Here is a 14359-nt window from a genome sequence, read left to right as displayed (position 1 = left end):
TAGTATAAATTTAGTCAAAAAAAAGTATTATTAATTTGTTAACTATTTTGGTTTATTTATGATGTTAATGGTATGGCATTATTGATTAATATTAATAATCATATATAGAAGCATTATTTGAAAAGATAACTTAAGAGAATTATAGTGGCAATATTTTCTGTGATATTTTTGTTTTTTATATTTGGTAAATATGGATATAGTTTTTACTTATTGATCTGGTTTTCCGCACCAAAAAGTCAGAGACTTTTAATTGCTTATTTATATAGAAAAGCGGAAAACGGATAAAGCAGCGTTTGTTGAGGCCCACAGACAAACAAAACGTTAAAATCGTAAATGATATATACGTTCGAGAAAAAATAATTATACTATTTTTTTTTTATGATTTGCTACTTGCTAGCTATAAATTATGTTCATTAAGACGGTGATTAATAAAATAATTAAATATTGTGTAGCTCATTAACAACGTGGTCAGTGACATCTAAATAACTTAAAATATGTTGAGAAGAAACTGTATTGGCCTATTGACACAGAGCCTTCTACTAATGGAATTATTCAATGACTTTGTCTTGAAAGGAGAAGTTTAATTTTAATGCATTATTATTAATATAAAATTTTTTAATTATTATGGTTGTAATATAGTGACAATAATAGCTATTAGGAATAGAGTGTGTACGGTAAATTTACATTTTTTTTAATATTTGTAAAAAAAAATGTACAAAACTAAATGTTAAATTTTGCGTTATTATTACGAATAAATAATGTATCGGATTTATAATATGTATTTTAAAAATTGTTTAATTATTTTGTGATTATTAATAGAATGAAATCTATTTGAAATATTGTAAACTTTTGTATGTAGACAATAAAATATCGATGAAACTCTATTGTTTTAATAATTATATATACATATATTAAGTAATATATTTTATTTATTTATGTTAAATATTATTTTACATTGATTGTGTATTGAAATAAAACTGTATACTGTTAATTAGGATGACAAAAAATAAATATTTAATTTTACAAAAGTCAGTATTCGGTGCCAGTTAATCGTATCTCAGGTTATTATATTATTTAATGAATTTAGCTTACTTACAATAAGGAATATAGATTATCAAAAAAGACAACGGGAAGATACATTTTATAGATAAACGAAATAATAATTATAACAGAAAAAGTAATTTGCTTAATTTAAGAGAATTGCTGGTTAGGGAGTTAAACGTTGTGCCAATTGTCTAATCAAGAATAATAACATTTTTCTTTATTAAAAAAAGTTTGATTCACTTACGTTAGTTTTTCATCACTATTAGAAAAACTCTATGGTGTGTTTGAATAAATCAATTTAAGAAAGTATTAATTTATTTATTTAAATAATTTGAAATTATTTTAATGACATATTATGGGATGAAAAAATTAGAAATAAAATTGAAATTAAAGAATTTTAATAAAGTATTTCAAATAATTAAAATAGTAGAATTTAAAATTGATTCAAAGAAACAAAGAAGAAGAAAATTAGAATTTTCAAGTTATGGAATTGGTTATTGGTTAGGACATAAAAATTCACATATCTTAAAAGTCAAGTCGACTCGGACCAGGACAAGGGTTGAGACAGCTCGGATCGAATCGATGGTCGAGTCGGACTGGGCGGTCCGAAGGTCAAGTCATGTTGGTCTGAGCCGAAACTTTAGTCCGATCGGATCGGGTCAATGGTCGAGTCAAGTCGGCTAATGTTGAAGGTTGGTCGGGTTGGGCCAAACCAAATGTCTAGTTAAGCCAGCGCATGACAAAGGTCGAGATGAGTCGACATTGGACGAAGGTCATGTTAATTCGACTCGGACAAAAGGCTAAGTCAAGTCGATTCAAGCCCTAAGTCGAGTTGAGTCGACCCCAGTCGAAATTCAAGCTTTGAGCCAAGTCAACCCGAACCAAAGGTCGAATTGGATTGACTTGACCGAAGGTCGAACCAAGTCTGTCCAAATTGAAGTTTGAGCCTGGTTGGCCTAGGACGAAGGTTGACCTTTGACTCAGATCGACCTAGAATGAATGTTAAGACGACTCAAGTTGGGTTGAAGGTCGAACTGATGATCGAGCCGAATCGGTCCAAAATGAAGGTCAAGATGGTCCGGATCAAGTTAAATGTGAAGCCAAGACAATTCCAATTAGAGATCAAACTAAATTAAATTAGTCTAAAAAATAAAGTTAAATTTATCGTAAAATAAATATTAAATTATTTTATAAAAAATAAAATTTTAAATATCTCAATTACCTCATTCTCGTTAGTAAGGAATTTTGCTTCAAACAACGGAAATAATAAATAAATAAGTACAATAACCCTTACTTAATAAAATTAGGGAAGAAGTCAAATTTATGTTTGCACGTGTACATGAATGCGTCCAAAGAAGATGAATAAAATTTTTAGGTGGATGATATATGGATACTCAAGTTTTTATTCTAAAATTACTTAATATTAATAAAATTATATTTTATTTTTAAATATGAAATAATTTAAAAAGAATTAAATAGAAAATAAAAAAATAACTTTTATCAGATGTTAAATTAAGGTAAACAAAGTCGAGTAGTGTTCGTATAGAATTTTTGTTTCGTAAAAATTAAAAAATTCTTCCAATTAACACTTTGGAAATTTATTTTCCGGAATAACATCAAGTTATAGTAAGTAAAAATTTGATTTTTTTTTTGTGATCGAAATTTTTATCTACTATTTGTATCACAATGATAAAATTCATTTAGAATTCAACACTAAGAAGCTGAATTCTGGTAATAATTTTAACAATCCAAAGCGTCACATAAAGTTGGTACTGGGTTAGAATTCGCTGATCTTGAAATAGAATTTTGACCACTAACCACAAAATGTTTTGACAAATGAAAGAAAATAATTCAAAATCCTCTTACAATTCAGTTCGTACTAAGTTTTAAGTACAAAAAACAAGTTAGAAGTTTAATCTTTGGAAAACCAAAACTTGGTAAAATATAAACTTGTAAATAGTTCATCTGAAAATAAATTTATTAAAATAGTATCATTGATGGATTTTTCTTTTAGAAATTATATATATATATATATATATATATATATATATATATAATTTATCTCGTCATTTTATGAGAAGAAATTAGGAGAAAATGTTGATAATGAAATTAGCAGAATGAGTGAAAAAGGATAATGATGAGCTAATTGGTGACAAAGTGTTGTTGGGTTACCTACCATTCATCAAGTGATCCATGATTAGTCAAATTGATTATTCAAGAACGCGTGACGTTAAATAATTAAACATTCAGGTACATTTATATTTTATTAAATAATTAAATATTAAATTAAATTTATCATACTTTTCTTGCTTTTTTTATATTTTAATTTTTATTTATTTATGTTCCCAAAACCAACTTTTTAAGTTATATGGAAAAATTGCAGATGATAATTATGAAATCTCATTTAATAATTTAATAATATAATATTACTAAATGATGTTTCATATAGCTGATAATCCTCAAACAGTTAGAAATGGACACGTAATTATACTATTACAATTATCCGTAATAACCATACCAGCATATAAGAGGAGGTTCTATATCAACAACTTTAATAAACTTAAATTAACCAAAAACTACAAAGCTTTCAAAATATAGGAACTAAACTTAATTTTTATGATCATATATTTATACAGTTGCATTAACATCTTTCTTCCGAAACAACCCCACATATATTTTCTCATCTGCTCACACCGGTAAAGGTGATCATTATAAAAGAAGAACGATCAACACAGGAAACATAAGCACAAGAGAGTGTAAGGTAATTTATAAAATAAATAATCATATAACCGTTAAACTGATTACATCGTAAAATAGCACATTCCAAACATTCATAAAAAATATCAAACATACAATTACTGACTTTTTAGACTCAGTTATCTGAGTCTAGACATTAATGTATAATTCTTGGTGATTTTTACAATTGTGGTAATAAAAAGAATATTGCTCGACATGAGTTGTTCTACCTGAGTTGATAAACACAAATTTATTTCTTTTAACCATTGTTCTTAATGACATGAATTTCTGCACCTCTCAACACATAACTCATATCAGTGTACAAGAGTCTTTAATGTGTATTAGAATATTTGAATAAACCTCAAATACTCACTCCTTATATTAATGCATACACTAAAAAACGTCATCATTAAATTTTTCTACAAGATTCATAGAATTACGCCAAACTCATATGAATCGTATTGATTCACATATTTTTGACAATGTTACGAAACTTTTGAAAATGTTAAATTTTTAACCTTTAGACTATTTGAGGTTGTGAAAAATAGGTTGTTTTCGTCGTCGGTTGTGCATAATTTTCTACTGAATGAGAATTCACCTAAGAAATCTCAATCGAATAGCAAGTGACTAATTTACAATTTAAAAGCTATGCTTTAACTAACAAACTTGCTCTATTTTATGATGATAGATTATATTAATTTATATATTGTTGGAAATGTTTCTGTATATATGAAGTTGATCTATGTGAGAATAAAATTTTGAAAGTGAAATTAACTGTGAGTCATACTTCATATTAATTTTTTTAAAAGATACTTATACCATATTTTGTATTTATAGAATTGAGATATTTAGACTAATAATTTTGAAATAAATAATATAAACTAGTATTTGATATAAATTAAATTTATTTAAGATTATATATATTTATAAACATATGATTTGTTTTTAATTGTCATAGTTATTTTTGGAGTTAACCAAAAATATATTGTAACCGTAAGTGGGTTATTATTAGCCAAGATAATGGTGTTTTATCCACCTAAAATCACCTTGCAAAGAAAAACATTACAGGTCCACCAAGGTTAGACGGCAGAAGTCAAAGAAACGGCGTGCCAATTCCCGTGGTTGGCCACGCGGCAGAATCTGATAGGATAAAGCGTCGTGGCTGCCCAAGGGGTTTCTGGTACCCAACGGAGATTGCACCAAAACATTTTTGGTGCAAGTCTCAACCTTTTTTTCTGTTCGGAACAAAGCAAGAAACCAAGGGAAGAACCAAAAAGATGTGGGTTTCGCATCATCCATTGTTTCTTCTCTACATTCTTTGTGGCCTCTGTTTTTCCCTGCAGTTCACAAGGGTATATATCTTCAATCTCACCTACTTCATACACTAATCATGTAGTTATAAAACAAAAATGATCCTTTTATGTGCTTTTGTTAGTTTTTTCGAATTTTTGCAAATACCCATTTTCCTTCTGGGAGGGATTTTGCTGAATTTAATCATTGGCTGTTTGGTTTTGCGTGAATTTCGATTATTCTTGACTCAGAATGGAGATCCAAGCGATTGAGGATCCTTGGTTCTTTCTCTGCACAAATCAATAGGTTCTTGTATGATTTTTCTACTTTTTCTACTTGAGGAATGGGAATTGAGCATTGCATGCTGTGTTTCTTACTTTCATAACGTGGTTACCTCCTCTTTTTGCTGAAAGTTTCATTTTGTTGCCGTGGACTATTTGGGATCGCTTGAATTTGGATTGCTATAGAAGGGAGTTGTGTTGTGATGTGTAAGGAATTAGTCCAGTTTCTGTTCATGCTGTGTTTTTGTTCTTATTTTCTAGCTACCTTTCTTTTGGCTGTTAAAATTGATCGGCATATTTTTCGTGTGAATCACCGTAGAAGTAGGAACTTTTTAAATTAGTATTGTGAGCCGTTTTTTGCAATCATCTTCAGCAGCTAAGTTAGATCCTGGTTTTGGTTTGTTTATTTTAGTTCCAATTTCCAAAACTCGTGCAGTTATTTTTTCTAATTTCATAACGGTATAAAAATAAATATTCAATTGTTTCTTTGTACAGGGTTATGCAGATTCAAGTGCTGAAAGGTGAGTGAGCTTTAAACTTTGAGTATTTTGAACCAGAAGAACACAATTTTTAGCTTTCATTTTGGAATTAACTGCCTCACTTCGTGGTTATCCGGTTATTGATAAGGGCAAGGAATTAAATAACTAAAATGGTGTATGATTCGTAGTTGATAAACTTTTGTCGTTTGTTCGACGTCAAGAATTAGTATAATTTGTTTTATTTGTTTCCTTCTTTTACTTTCTTTTGGTCTATCTCTGTGCCTTTCTTGCATCTTGATCCAAGATTCAGGAATTGGTGTGGCTAATATATGATGTAGCTGTTCAGAATTTTGAATCAGGTGGATGGTGATCATCAAATACATTGCTCTAGAGAAAGAAGTAGAACAGCTTGGAAGATCATTCAAGAGGTATTAGAATATAGCCAAACAAATAACTCCCGTTGATATTAGGGTACATTCTCCTGATATATGATTTTTTCTGCAGTATTTGATGCCCTTTGTGGAGAAAGAAAAATATCATATCCCAAAACGGTGTAGGTTTCACCCTGACAATGACATATACAGAGATCAGGAGCAGCACAAGTTTCATATAGATATAAATGAATGGCAATGTGGGTACTGTAAGAAAAGTTTTTATGAAGAGAAACATCTTGATCATCATTTTGACAACAGGCACTCCAATTTGCTTAATTTGGTAGATAATTCTTCTTCAATACTATCTTTTATTCTTCTGTTAATGGAAAACTGTCTAAAATATCTCTGATAAGGTACAAATTGGGTTGGAATGAATAATCAAAATGCCTTCAGTCATTATTTAGTTAATGAATATTGTATTTTGTGACATTATTATGGTCATCTCATGAGGAACGTGGAGTTGTAATAGGGCCAAACTGAACTCCAGTACTGCTTACCGTTGCCCTGTGTTGATCAAGCTGTACATCATGCTTGTTTCGGCCTTGTCTAAATTTTAAGCCGAGCCTAACATATAAGAATGGACTCAATTCATGTCCAGGACAAAGTAAAATACTGAGTTTCTTTAAGCTCTCTCTATGTTTTGAGAGTTATCCCCTCTTGACCTAGAAACACAACAAAATATGTAGTGTTAGGTACCCCCATTAGTAATTAGTTGGTCATTTGTCAATTATATTTGTGACTGGGATAATTATAGTCATAAAGCATGTTTGCCTATAAATATGAAGAGGGATTGAGAGAAGGAATTAGTTGATGTATGGAGAGTCTTGGATCTCTCTCAAATATCCAGGGAATTTACTATTTTCTCTGTGTAGTTTCAATTATCGGTAATCTACCCACATCTGGGAAGGGATTGCAAAGTAGGTTTCATCGATAAAGATTCATATTTTTATTCACAAATCTGATCCAGTTTTATCATTTAGGAAGTAAATACTTGTTGGATTGATTTGTATGATCATTCCTCGTCAAAAGTAAATGATATTTCAGAGAACTTTCATATTTCAGTAATATGTTACTATGTTTAGCTTTGAAAATTTTGTAATAGTAACCCAAAAGATGAGAATTTTGGTAGCCTTCTCTGCTCAATCTGTGATGCAGTTGCATTAATTACTGAAATGAGATAGCTGTGTTGAATCCAGAATGAAAGCCACTGCTTAGCAGATGTATGTGGTGCACTGCACTGTGACCATGAATTGAATTCTGGTTCAAAAAAATCAAAGTGCAATCCTGCCGCTGCTTCTAGGAATAAACATCTATGTGAGGTGTGCTTTGGTCTATCCCTTGTTTTACAATAATAAAATGTAACTATTTTTTGTGTGTTTCTAATGTACCTTTTTTCATAGAGCTTAGCCAACAGTTGTTTTCCAATTAATGAGGGTCCTGTGGCAAGCCGACTTCATGGTATTACAATATTTCTTCATTCTTGCAAAATATTGTGCATTTATGGTGGTTTGTGAAACTGCTTTCTCATGTGAACACTTTGACAGAATTGTTCTTGCACCAATTCTGTGAGGCACACAGCTGCATTGGAAGTAGTCAACCTTTCTCAAGAGGGCGCAGGGTAATTCTGAAATCTATAATTGGTCTTATTTTCTTCAAATCATTTCTTACTTTTTGTATGCCTATGATACCTGTCCAACTATATACAATTTCTTGTATGAGTGATATACTGATACTCAATTTTCGTTAACTAATTTCTTGACATGTGCAGAAGAAGACAAATGTGTTCTACATCTTTCTGTCTATTTTGCTTGTGATACTGCTGCTACTATACTATCTCTACATTTACTTATATCAGAGGTATTTACTTCAAAGCTTCTCACTCAACCTTAATTTTACTAAATTTTAAGGGCTCCAATTAATGTTGGTCCTTTGTATTACAGAGGAATGAAAAAGGAAACCCAAGTGCTGAAGCGCATCTCACAAACCGGCAGAAAGAAAAAGCCATCCTAATTGATTGTTCTTTCCACAAAGAAGTTATCAATCAACATTTTCAGAAAGTGAAGGAGTCACTAATGGATGCAGTGTGAAGTGCACTTGATTCCCACCTACATTTTCAGAGAGCAAAAGTGTGACTGATGGATAAAGTATGAACTGCTCTTGAAATCCAGTTTACACCAATCTGCTATTTCCGGCAGAAAGAGATTACTAACTTCGAATGACCTCTATGTGTTTTGCTAATCTGTAAGCCAGATTCTTGTAAACTTTCTGAACACAAAATGGGCCTGCATGGCTCAGTCTGCCTTGCATGGCTTCTTGCATTTGATTGTGCGTGACAACACTAACGAAAGGAATAACATGAACCCAGAATGTATTCTTATTTTGTTTTCTGACTTGATTGGAATTTAATGTGTAAACCTTTATTTATCATCTACAGTGATTTACTTTATATGGCTTTTTTTTTTCGGAGAAATTCCTTCTGAAATTCTGTCAGTATCGTTGTGCTGAGGAAATAAAAATAAGGTTTCATTTTATCCTTCATGTCAGAAATTAGATGACATAAACTATGTAGTGGTGAACACAAACTTAATTTTTAGCTTAGAGTTATTGTACATCTATGTTAATTACTTTTGCGGAGGTGTTGGCTTTGGGAATTGTTACATGAAGAATTCCATCTTTGACCTGTGCCTTAATCTTATCAAACTCAATGTTTTCTGGGAGGGCTATTCTATGGTTATATCTACCATAGCTATTGGCAGGCCAATCTTCTTCATATTTTGTACTTATTTCTTCATTACTGTTTGCTTGAGCTTCATGGTGCTCTCTAAGTGTCTTCTCGGCCTTCACCACCAGCATGTTCTCCTCTACCCATATCTTGACGTCATCCTTGTTCATTCCTGGCATGTTGAATCTCATTCTGTAATCTTTCTGGCCTTCCTTTATTGCCCAAGGAATCTTTCCCTTACTGTATTCATCATCTCCTGCAACTATCCAAGGTGAAGTGCTATCATAAACTAAGGGATTCTCCACCATCCTCTCCATTGTGTCCATCATTTGCTGCACAGTCCTTGCTACTGGAAATTGGTTCAACAGCACTGCATAAAGAGTAATCATTTGTCATTTGTCAAAATCACTATCTTCAATGTCTAGTGAAGGAATAAAAAGAAATTATGAATTATTACTGTTTAATTACCTTTAGGTGAAGCTTGTGGCACCCTCATCTTTGGCTGCAATTGCTGCTGCTGCTGCTGCTTTAACTTCTGCAAACTTGCTTCACCTCCTGCCTTAGCCTTTACATTATTGCAGAAAGTTCTATTCCCTGTGCTTGACAATGGTAGCAATTTGACACTGGAGAATTTGTTTATTCTAGTAGGTGAAGTGTGGGCATAGAAACTCATATTTGGTACTACAGTTGAGGCCATTTTTCTTTTAGGCAAAGATGCTAAGGGGATGTCAATGCTAATGATAAGACAAAGGACATTGAGAAACTGATGTTTGCATTTAAATTTATAGGATGCATTGGACATTTCTGGACCCAGATGATAAAAAATCTGATCTTTTGTGATTGTGACTTTGGTTCTGGTGAGATCTGGAGTTCTCTACACAATTCTGCAGCTGCTATCCTATTTACATATTTGGATGGGGATTTGAAAACATATTCCATATTCCAATTTCTTTGTCCTTATCTAGCTTAAATCTAATTCAGCTTGTAGCAAATTATCGCGAATTCCTATTGTGGCCCACTTTTGTCATCTGGACCACAAGAAAAGAAGGGGAACAAAGGTAAAGAAATTACCTCTGCATCCTCATTTTCTTCTAACACTACTCTTTCACTTCTCTTATCATTTCAGAATTTATTTTTCGGAATACAGTAAACAATTTTTTTTTTCTAGAAACTAATCCCCTCTTGTTTTAGGAAAAACATTTTTCAGAAGCTTTTGATAGAGTATAAAGTAAAGTTTTATGGAGTACAGGAAGCTTTAGCCAAAGACAAATCCTTCCTTCTTCCAACCCAAAAAGATTAATGTTTCTCACTCTCTCTGTTTAGGTGTAAAATAAGCTATATTTACACCTCGAGAGTTTTGTAGGTATAAGATGTGAATAATTAGTGTTCAAATTGTCCATTCTAATTTATTATGGGAAAGCTATTTTTATTTTTCTAATCTTATAAATATTTGAAACACTTATAAAGAGAGAGATAAAGCAAAAGTGAAGTATAAAGATACAAGTAAAGTTCTAATTTAATCCTCGAAAGATATACAAGGTATCATTCCCGGATTTTCAAAGATTGGTTGCACCAATTTGGTCTTATAAAGTAAACTAATTATCATCTTAAGGGATCAAATTATTCAAATATATAACAGAAGACTTATTTTAAAGCTAATTATATTCAGTACCGTTAAAATAGCTTATTTTGAAGAAATATTTACCTTTTTCTGTTGGCTTCTTGATAGAGAATAAAAAAAACTGATACCTTTTCTACTCCCAATCATGTTCATTGTGCCTTGTAAAGTTTTTATAATATAAGTTTTCACAGCGGAAAGATGAGCATTATAAGGGTTTTGGCATAATCACCAAACACCAGGAAAAAATGGGTTTTTCCATTAAAGTCCATAATATTTTTCAGATCACTTTGCAGGTAAGTCAAAAGAATTTTAAAGATTACAGATTTTAATAGATGAATATGAGTAAAGAAGAAGAATAAAGAAGCAAGGTACAGTAATTAAAATACAACAAGATCTAAAATGGAATCAAGAGCTCTCTAGAAAATACAGAACTGCCTTCGCAGATTATCCTTTCCTCACAAAAAAACAAGAACCGGAAAGGATGGAAAACCTTCCTTTATTCCCCTCTCTTCTCCAATAGTATTGATATCCATAATTCACCATTCATTGAACTCAAACCCTTCAACAAATGAAGCTATCAGAGTGCCATGCTGATATTTGACAACTGCCACCAAATCTCAAGCTATATTTGGGTGGTTAAACTAAAGTCTGCATCATTTCCTTCCTCTTGGATCCCTACTAAGTCCATGCTTCTTCAAAGTTTTAATGTAATTTCTCATAAGGGTAAACTTGTTGCTCCCCAGATGATAAAAATAGTCCCAGGAATAAATACCAGTCTTATGCAAGTCATCAAAATTGAACCTGAACCAGCCAAATTCAACAATCATGCATTGCAGTCTAGTTCAGACGGACAATAAAACAAGGACTCTGAAATTTAGAACCAATGCCAAAGCTTGTTGTGTTACCTCACCCCATAGTTTCCCACTGGTTCTGCAGACATGATTCCTACATGGCGTCTCCCAGATATCACCTGGTTCAAGTTCATCAAAGGAAGCATAACTAGAAAGGAACCAATAGAATTCAATTCAAAATCTCAAAATCGATTATATTAGAAAGGACATTGTTATTGGGCGCATTTGGGTAAATAGCTTGATTAAGTGCTCTTATAGAATAAGACCCTGTTTGGATAAGAAGGAAAATGAACTAACTCACGGCTTCAACTTTGTAGAAGTTCTTTCATCTAACGATTGTAGAACTAACTCACATGCATAAGTGGTTTTAATAATAAAGAAGGAAATAGGATTAAACTGATTTCCTATAAATTGTAGCTGTTTTCATAAGCTATCCTGTGGAGTTAACTGAAATAATCTGAAAACAGCGTAGAGACAAATCATGAGCTACTTTCACAATCTGCTGCCTCAACCACTTAAAACAAGTGCTTCTCATTATAAGCCCAAATATATATGCAAAGAAACTTTTCCAAACACATCCTAATTCAACCATTAAATGCTGAGAAGCTCCCAAAACCTCTGCTACGAGTAGTACCTTTTCACCTCCAATTGACCTAATCTTCCCATCAACTGCGGGACTATTTATTCTGAGAAATTCAGCTGATAACTTGAACATTCTACCATCGCCAAATTCCACCTCTACCTGAAACAAAAACAAAAATTTTAAAACAAGAAACCGTGATCATTATTACTTATGGAAGACATAACAGTTCCATCAATTCTATTTACAAATTTCAACCTTGCAATAAATCTGAAAATTTTCATCAATTGACGCATGCTCAAAAGATATTAACCCAATCTATTGCAACCTAAACGATTAAATATAGTTAAGGAAAAATACCAATAGAAGGGTGGGTATGAAGACAATAGAGAGAAAAAGTAACTAACGTGTTTTGGGGCATGAAGAGAGAATCTGGTTATGCGCGCAGTTTCTCCGGCCACTGTCGTCATTCTCCGAATCGCCGCCAGCATGGTTCCAAGGTAGTTCTCCAAACACAGGTTTTGTTCACTTCAGTAGTTTCATTCTTACTTCATCTGCACTGTGGAATATAGTAAGAGTTTAATATTTATATATTTTCATAAATATTATATATACTATATAACTTAAACAATTATTATAAAAACCAACAAATTTTTCATATGTATAAATATAACAGTTTATAATTAAATAATAAAATAAAATCTTACAAAAAATACTTAATTTAAGATAAGAGTAATGTGGAAATTGAATCATTCTCGATGAATGTCAAAATGTTCTAAGATTTTCTCATTGTAGTTTGGTCTAGATGATTAAATACTGAAGTCTTACAGAATGTTTCTTTATCTGTGTGTGGCTTTCATCAATGGTCACAAGAGGATATGCAGAATCGAAAGAACAACATCAATGGGTGTGTAAATTGTTTAACCAAGAAGACACAGAAACATGTCTACTGAATGATTGAAGATGAAACGTAAGAGTACATCCCATGCCATCGATTTGTGGGAGATAAATGCTCTTAGAACATCACATACCTGTGCATGATCATTAGAAGTAGATTAGTCCCACACTGAAAAATTCAGGTAATGTAAGGGATTGGACGAGCTATAAAATTTAAGCTTTGGCAACGTTAATACTCACTTACCTGGGTGGGGTCAATAGACGATCAATAAGGTCTATGGCCTAGGGTACTGACCTCCATTGCACATGGGAGGGGCATTACTCTAAGGTCTGTCCTATGGACAGAACCTACATCATAATTTGTGGTAGTGGGGGCTTGCGTCCGCGCAGCCCTCTCCTATTCCTAATTCAATATTTATCTATGTTAACTAACTAATGTTGTCTGTTTTCTACTTGGTTTTAGTTTTTGTTTATTAATAAACATTGTTTTCTGTTTTCTACTTGGTTCTAGTTTTTGTTTATTAATTAACATTTTTTTTATAAGTTTACTAATCAATGTATTCTGTTTTCTACTTGGTTAGTTTTTGTTTATAAGTTTAACAATCTTTTGTTTATAAGTTCACTAATCAATGTTTTCTGTTTTCTACCTGGTTCTAGTTTTTGTTTATAAGTTCAACAACCTTCCTGTTTTCTTTTTACTACTTTGGTTCTAGTTTCTGTTTGTAAGTTTAACAATCTCCGTATACTAAATCTATGCAAAGTTTAATTGAATATGGAATTTAATCATTTAGTTTGGTAATGATAAAGTTCCAATAGTTTTAGATTCGGTTTTGTATTTAATTTAATGAATGATAAATTGATTATAGAAATGGTTTCCAGAACTGGAAAAATCATAGGGTAGCTTTGCTTAAGAATGGATCTATATATATATATATATATATATATATATATATCGCACAATGAAATACACCAGTGGATATATAGAAATCCAAATCTGTCATTCATATTATGATCTACATTTTAGGTCTTCTTGTTTCTTCATCTGATTCATGTTCTTCGTGTAACATTCAAATTGAATGACTATATAAAGTTGCATCACTACTTTCACATGGTACGATTAACGTTGAAGATATTTCTTTTTTTCTCGGAAAATCTCTAGAATTACCACAACTTAATTTTCAATTAGTCCCTGACCAATCAAATGAAATATAAATAACCTGCCCTCCCTTATTTAAAACAAAGGGTGAAACTGTTGAAATGTGGTAAATTGAGAGTTACTTTTGAAAGCTCAATGCAAAATAGATTTTGCACTAGTTAGCTTTCCAAACTTACTTGAAGCACAATTTGAGAAAATGCACATATATTAAATTTATGTGGTTGGTTCAGTGTCGGAAAAAAATTGTTCTCATTCAACATATAAATCT

General features: G+C 31.7%; 3 protein-coding genes and 1 non-coding gene across 5 annotated transcripts; 2 read left to right on the top strand and 2 right to left on the bottom strand.

Moving 5' to 3' along the window:
* Positions 1-4838: 4838 nt before the first annotated feature.
* LOC114188042 (uncharacterized) lies at positions 4839-8691 on the top strand. Of its 2 annotated transcripts, none has more exons than XM_085674853.1 (9): positions 4839-5132; positions 5847-5872; positions 6177-6258; positions 6335-6544; positions 7461-7583; positions 7672-7722; positions 7809-7882; positions 8033-8121; positions 8205-8691. In XM_085674853.1, exons 1-8 carry the CDS (start codon positions 5058-5060, stop codon positions 8076-8078), a joined length of 687 nt encoding a protein of 228 aa, XP_085530979.1. In that variant the 5' UTR covers positions 4839-5057; the 3' UTR covers positions 8079-8121; positions 8205-8691. The 2 variants fall into 2 exon arrangements, with proteins under 2 accessions (XP_085530979.1, XP_027932329.1); XM_028076528.2 differs by having other exon boundaries at positions 4840-5132; positions 7665-7722.
* Positions 8692-8738: 47 nt separating this feature from the next.
* Positions 8739-9746, bottom strand: LOC114188041 (small heat shock protein, chloroplastic-like). The gene is made up of 2 exons (XM_028076527.2): positions 9455-9746; positions 8739-9356 (listed from the first exon to the last, which is right to left on the bottom strand). Exons 1-2 carry the CDS (start codon positions 9681-9683, stop codon positions 8866-8868), a joined length of 720 nt encoding a protein of 239 aa, XP_027932328.2. The 5' UTR covers positions 9684-9746; the 3' UTR covers positions 8739-8865.
* A 1098-nt stretch (positions 9747-10844) lies between these two features.
* LOC114188733 (Myb domain protein) lies at positions 10845-12884 on the bottom strand. The gene is made up of 5 exons (XM_028077362.2): positions 12867-12884; positions 12446-12597; positions 12093-12200; positions 11513-11577; positions 10845-11408 (listed from the first exon to the last, which is right to left on the bottom strand). The coding sequence occupies exons 2-5, from the start codon at positions 12527-12529 to the stop codon at positions 11261-11263; spliced, it is 405 nt and encodes a 134-aa protein (XP_027933163.1). The 5' UTR covers positions 12530-12597; positions 12867-12884; the 3' UTR covers positions 10845-11260.
* Positions 12885-13171: 287 nt separating this feature from the next.
* Positions 13172-13332, top strand: LOC114189357 (U1 spliceosomal RNA). The gene has a single exon (XR_003605660.2). It is a non-coding gene; the product is annotated as a U1 spliceosomal RNA (small nuclear RNA).
* Positions 13333-14359: the final 1027 nt, after the last annotated feature.

The sequence above is a fragment of the Vigna unguiculata genome, chromosome 6 (assembly GCF_037176805.1).
Source record: "Vigna unguiculata cultivar grain cowpea cultivar isolate G323 ecotype 2 chromosome 6, ASM3717680v1, whole genome shotgun sequence".
In the NCBI taxonomy this organism is placed as follows: Eukaryota; Viridiplantae; Streptophyta; class Magnoliopsida; order Fabales; family Fabaceae; genus Vigna; species Vigna unguiculata.
Note: the sequence above shows the minus strand (reverse complement) of the source record. Positions and strands in the feature narration are given on the sequence as shown.

Bases quoted from the DNA above. Each gene is read 5' to 3' on its own strand.
- LOC114188042 (XM_028076528.2), top strand. From the start codon at position 5,058: ATGTGGGTTTCGCATCATCCATTGTTTCTTCTCTACATTCTTTGTGGC. The intron at 5,873-6,176 runs GTGAGTGAGCTT...GTAGCTGTTCAG, and splicing joins GCAGATTCAAGTGCTGAAAG to AATTTTGAATCAGGTGGATG. The intron at 8,122-8,204 runs GTATTTACTTCA...TTTGTATTACAG, and splicing joins TACATTTACTTATATCAGAG to AGGAATGAAAAAGGAAACCC.
- LOC114188041 (XM_028076527.2), bottom strand. From the start codon at position 9,683: ATGGCCTCAACTGTAGTACCAAATATGAGTTTCTATGCCCACACTTCA. The intron at 9,357-9,454 runs GTAATTAAACAG...CTCTTTATGCAG, and splicing joins GCCACAAGCTTCACCTAAAG to TGCTGTTGAACCAATTTCCA.
- LOC114188733 (XM_028077362.2), bottom strand. From the start codon at position 12,529: ATGCTGGCGGCGATTCGGAGAATGACGACAGTGGCCGGAGAAACTGCG. The intron at 11,578-12,092 runs GTACTACTCGTA...AACTTGAACCAG, and splicing joins GGTCAATTGGAGGTGAAAAG to GTGATATCTGGGAGACGCCA. The intron at 11,409-11,512 runs GTAACACAACAA...TGGCTGGTTCAG, and splicing joins GTGGGAAACTATGGGGTGAG to GTTCAATTTTGATGACTTGC.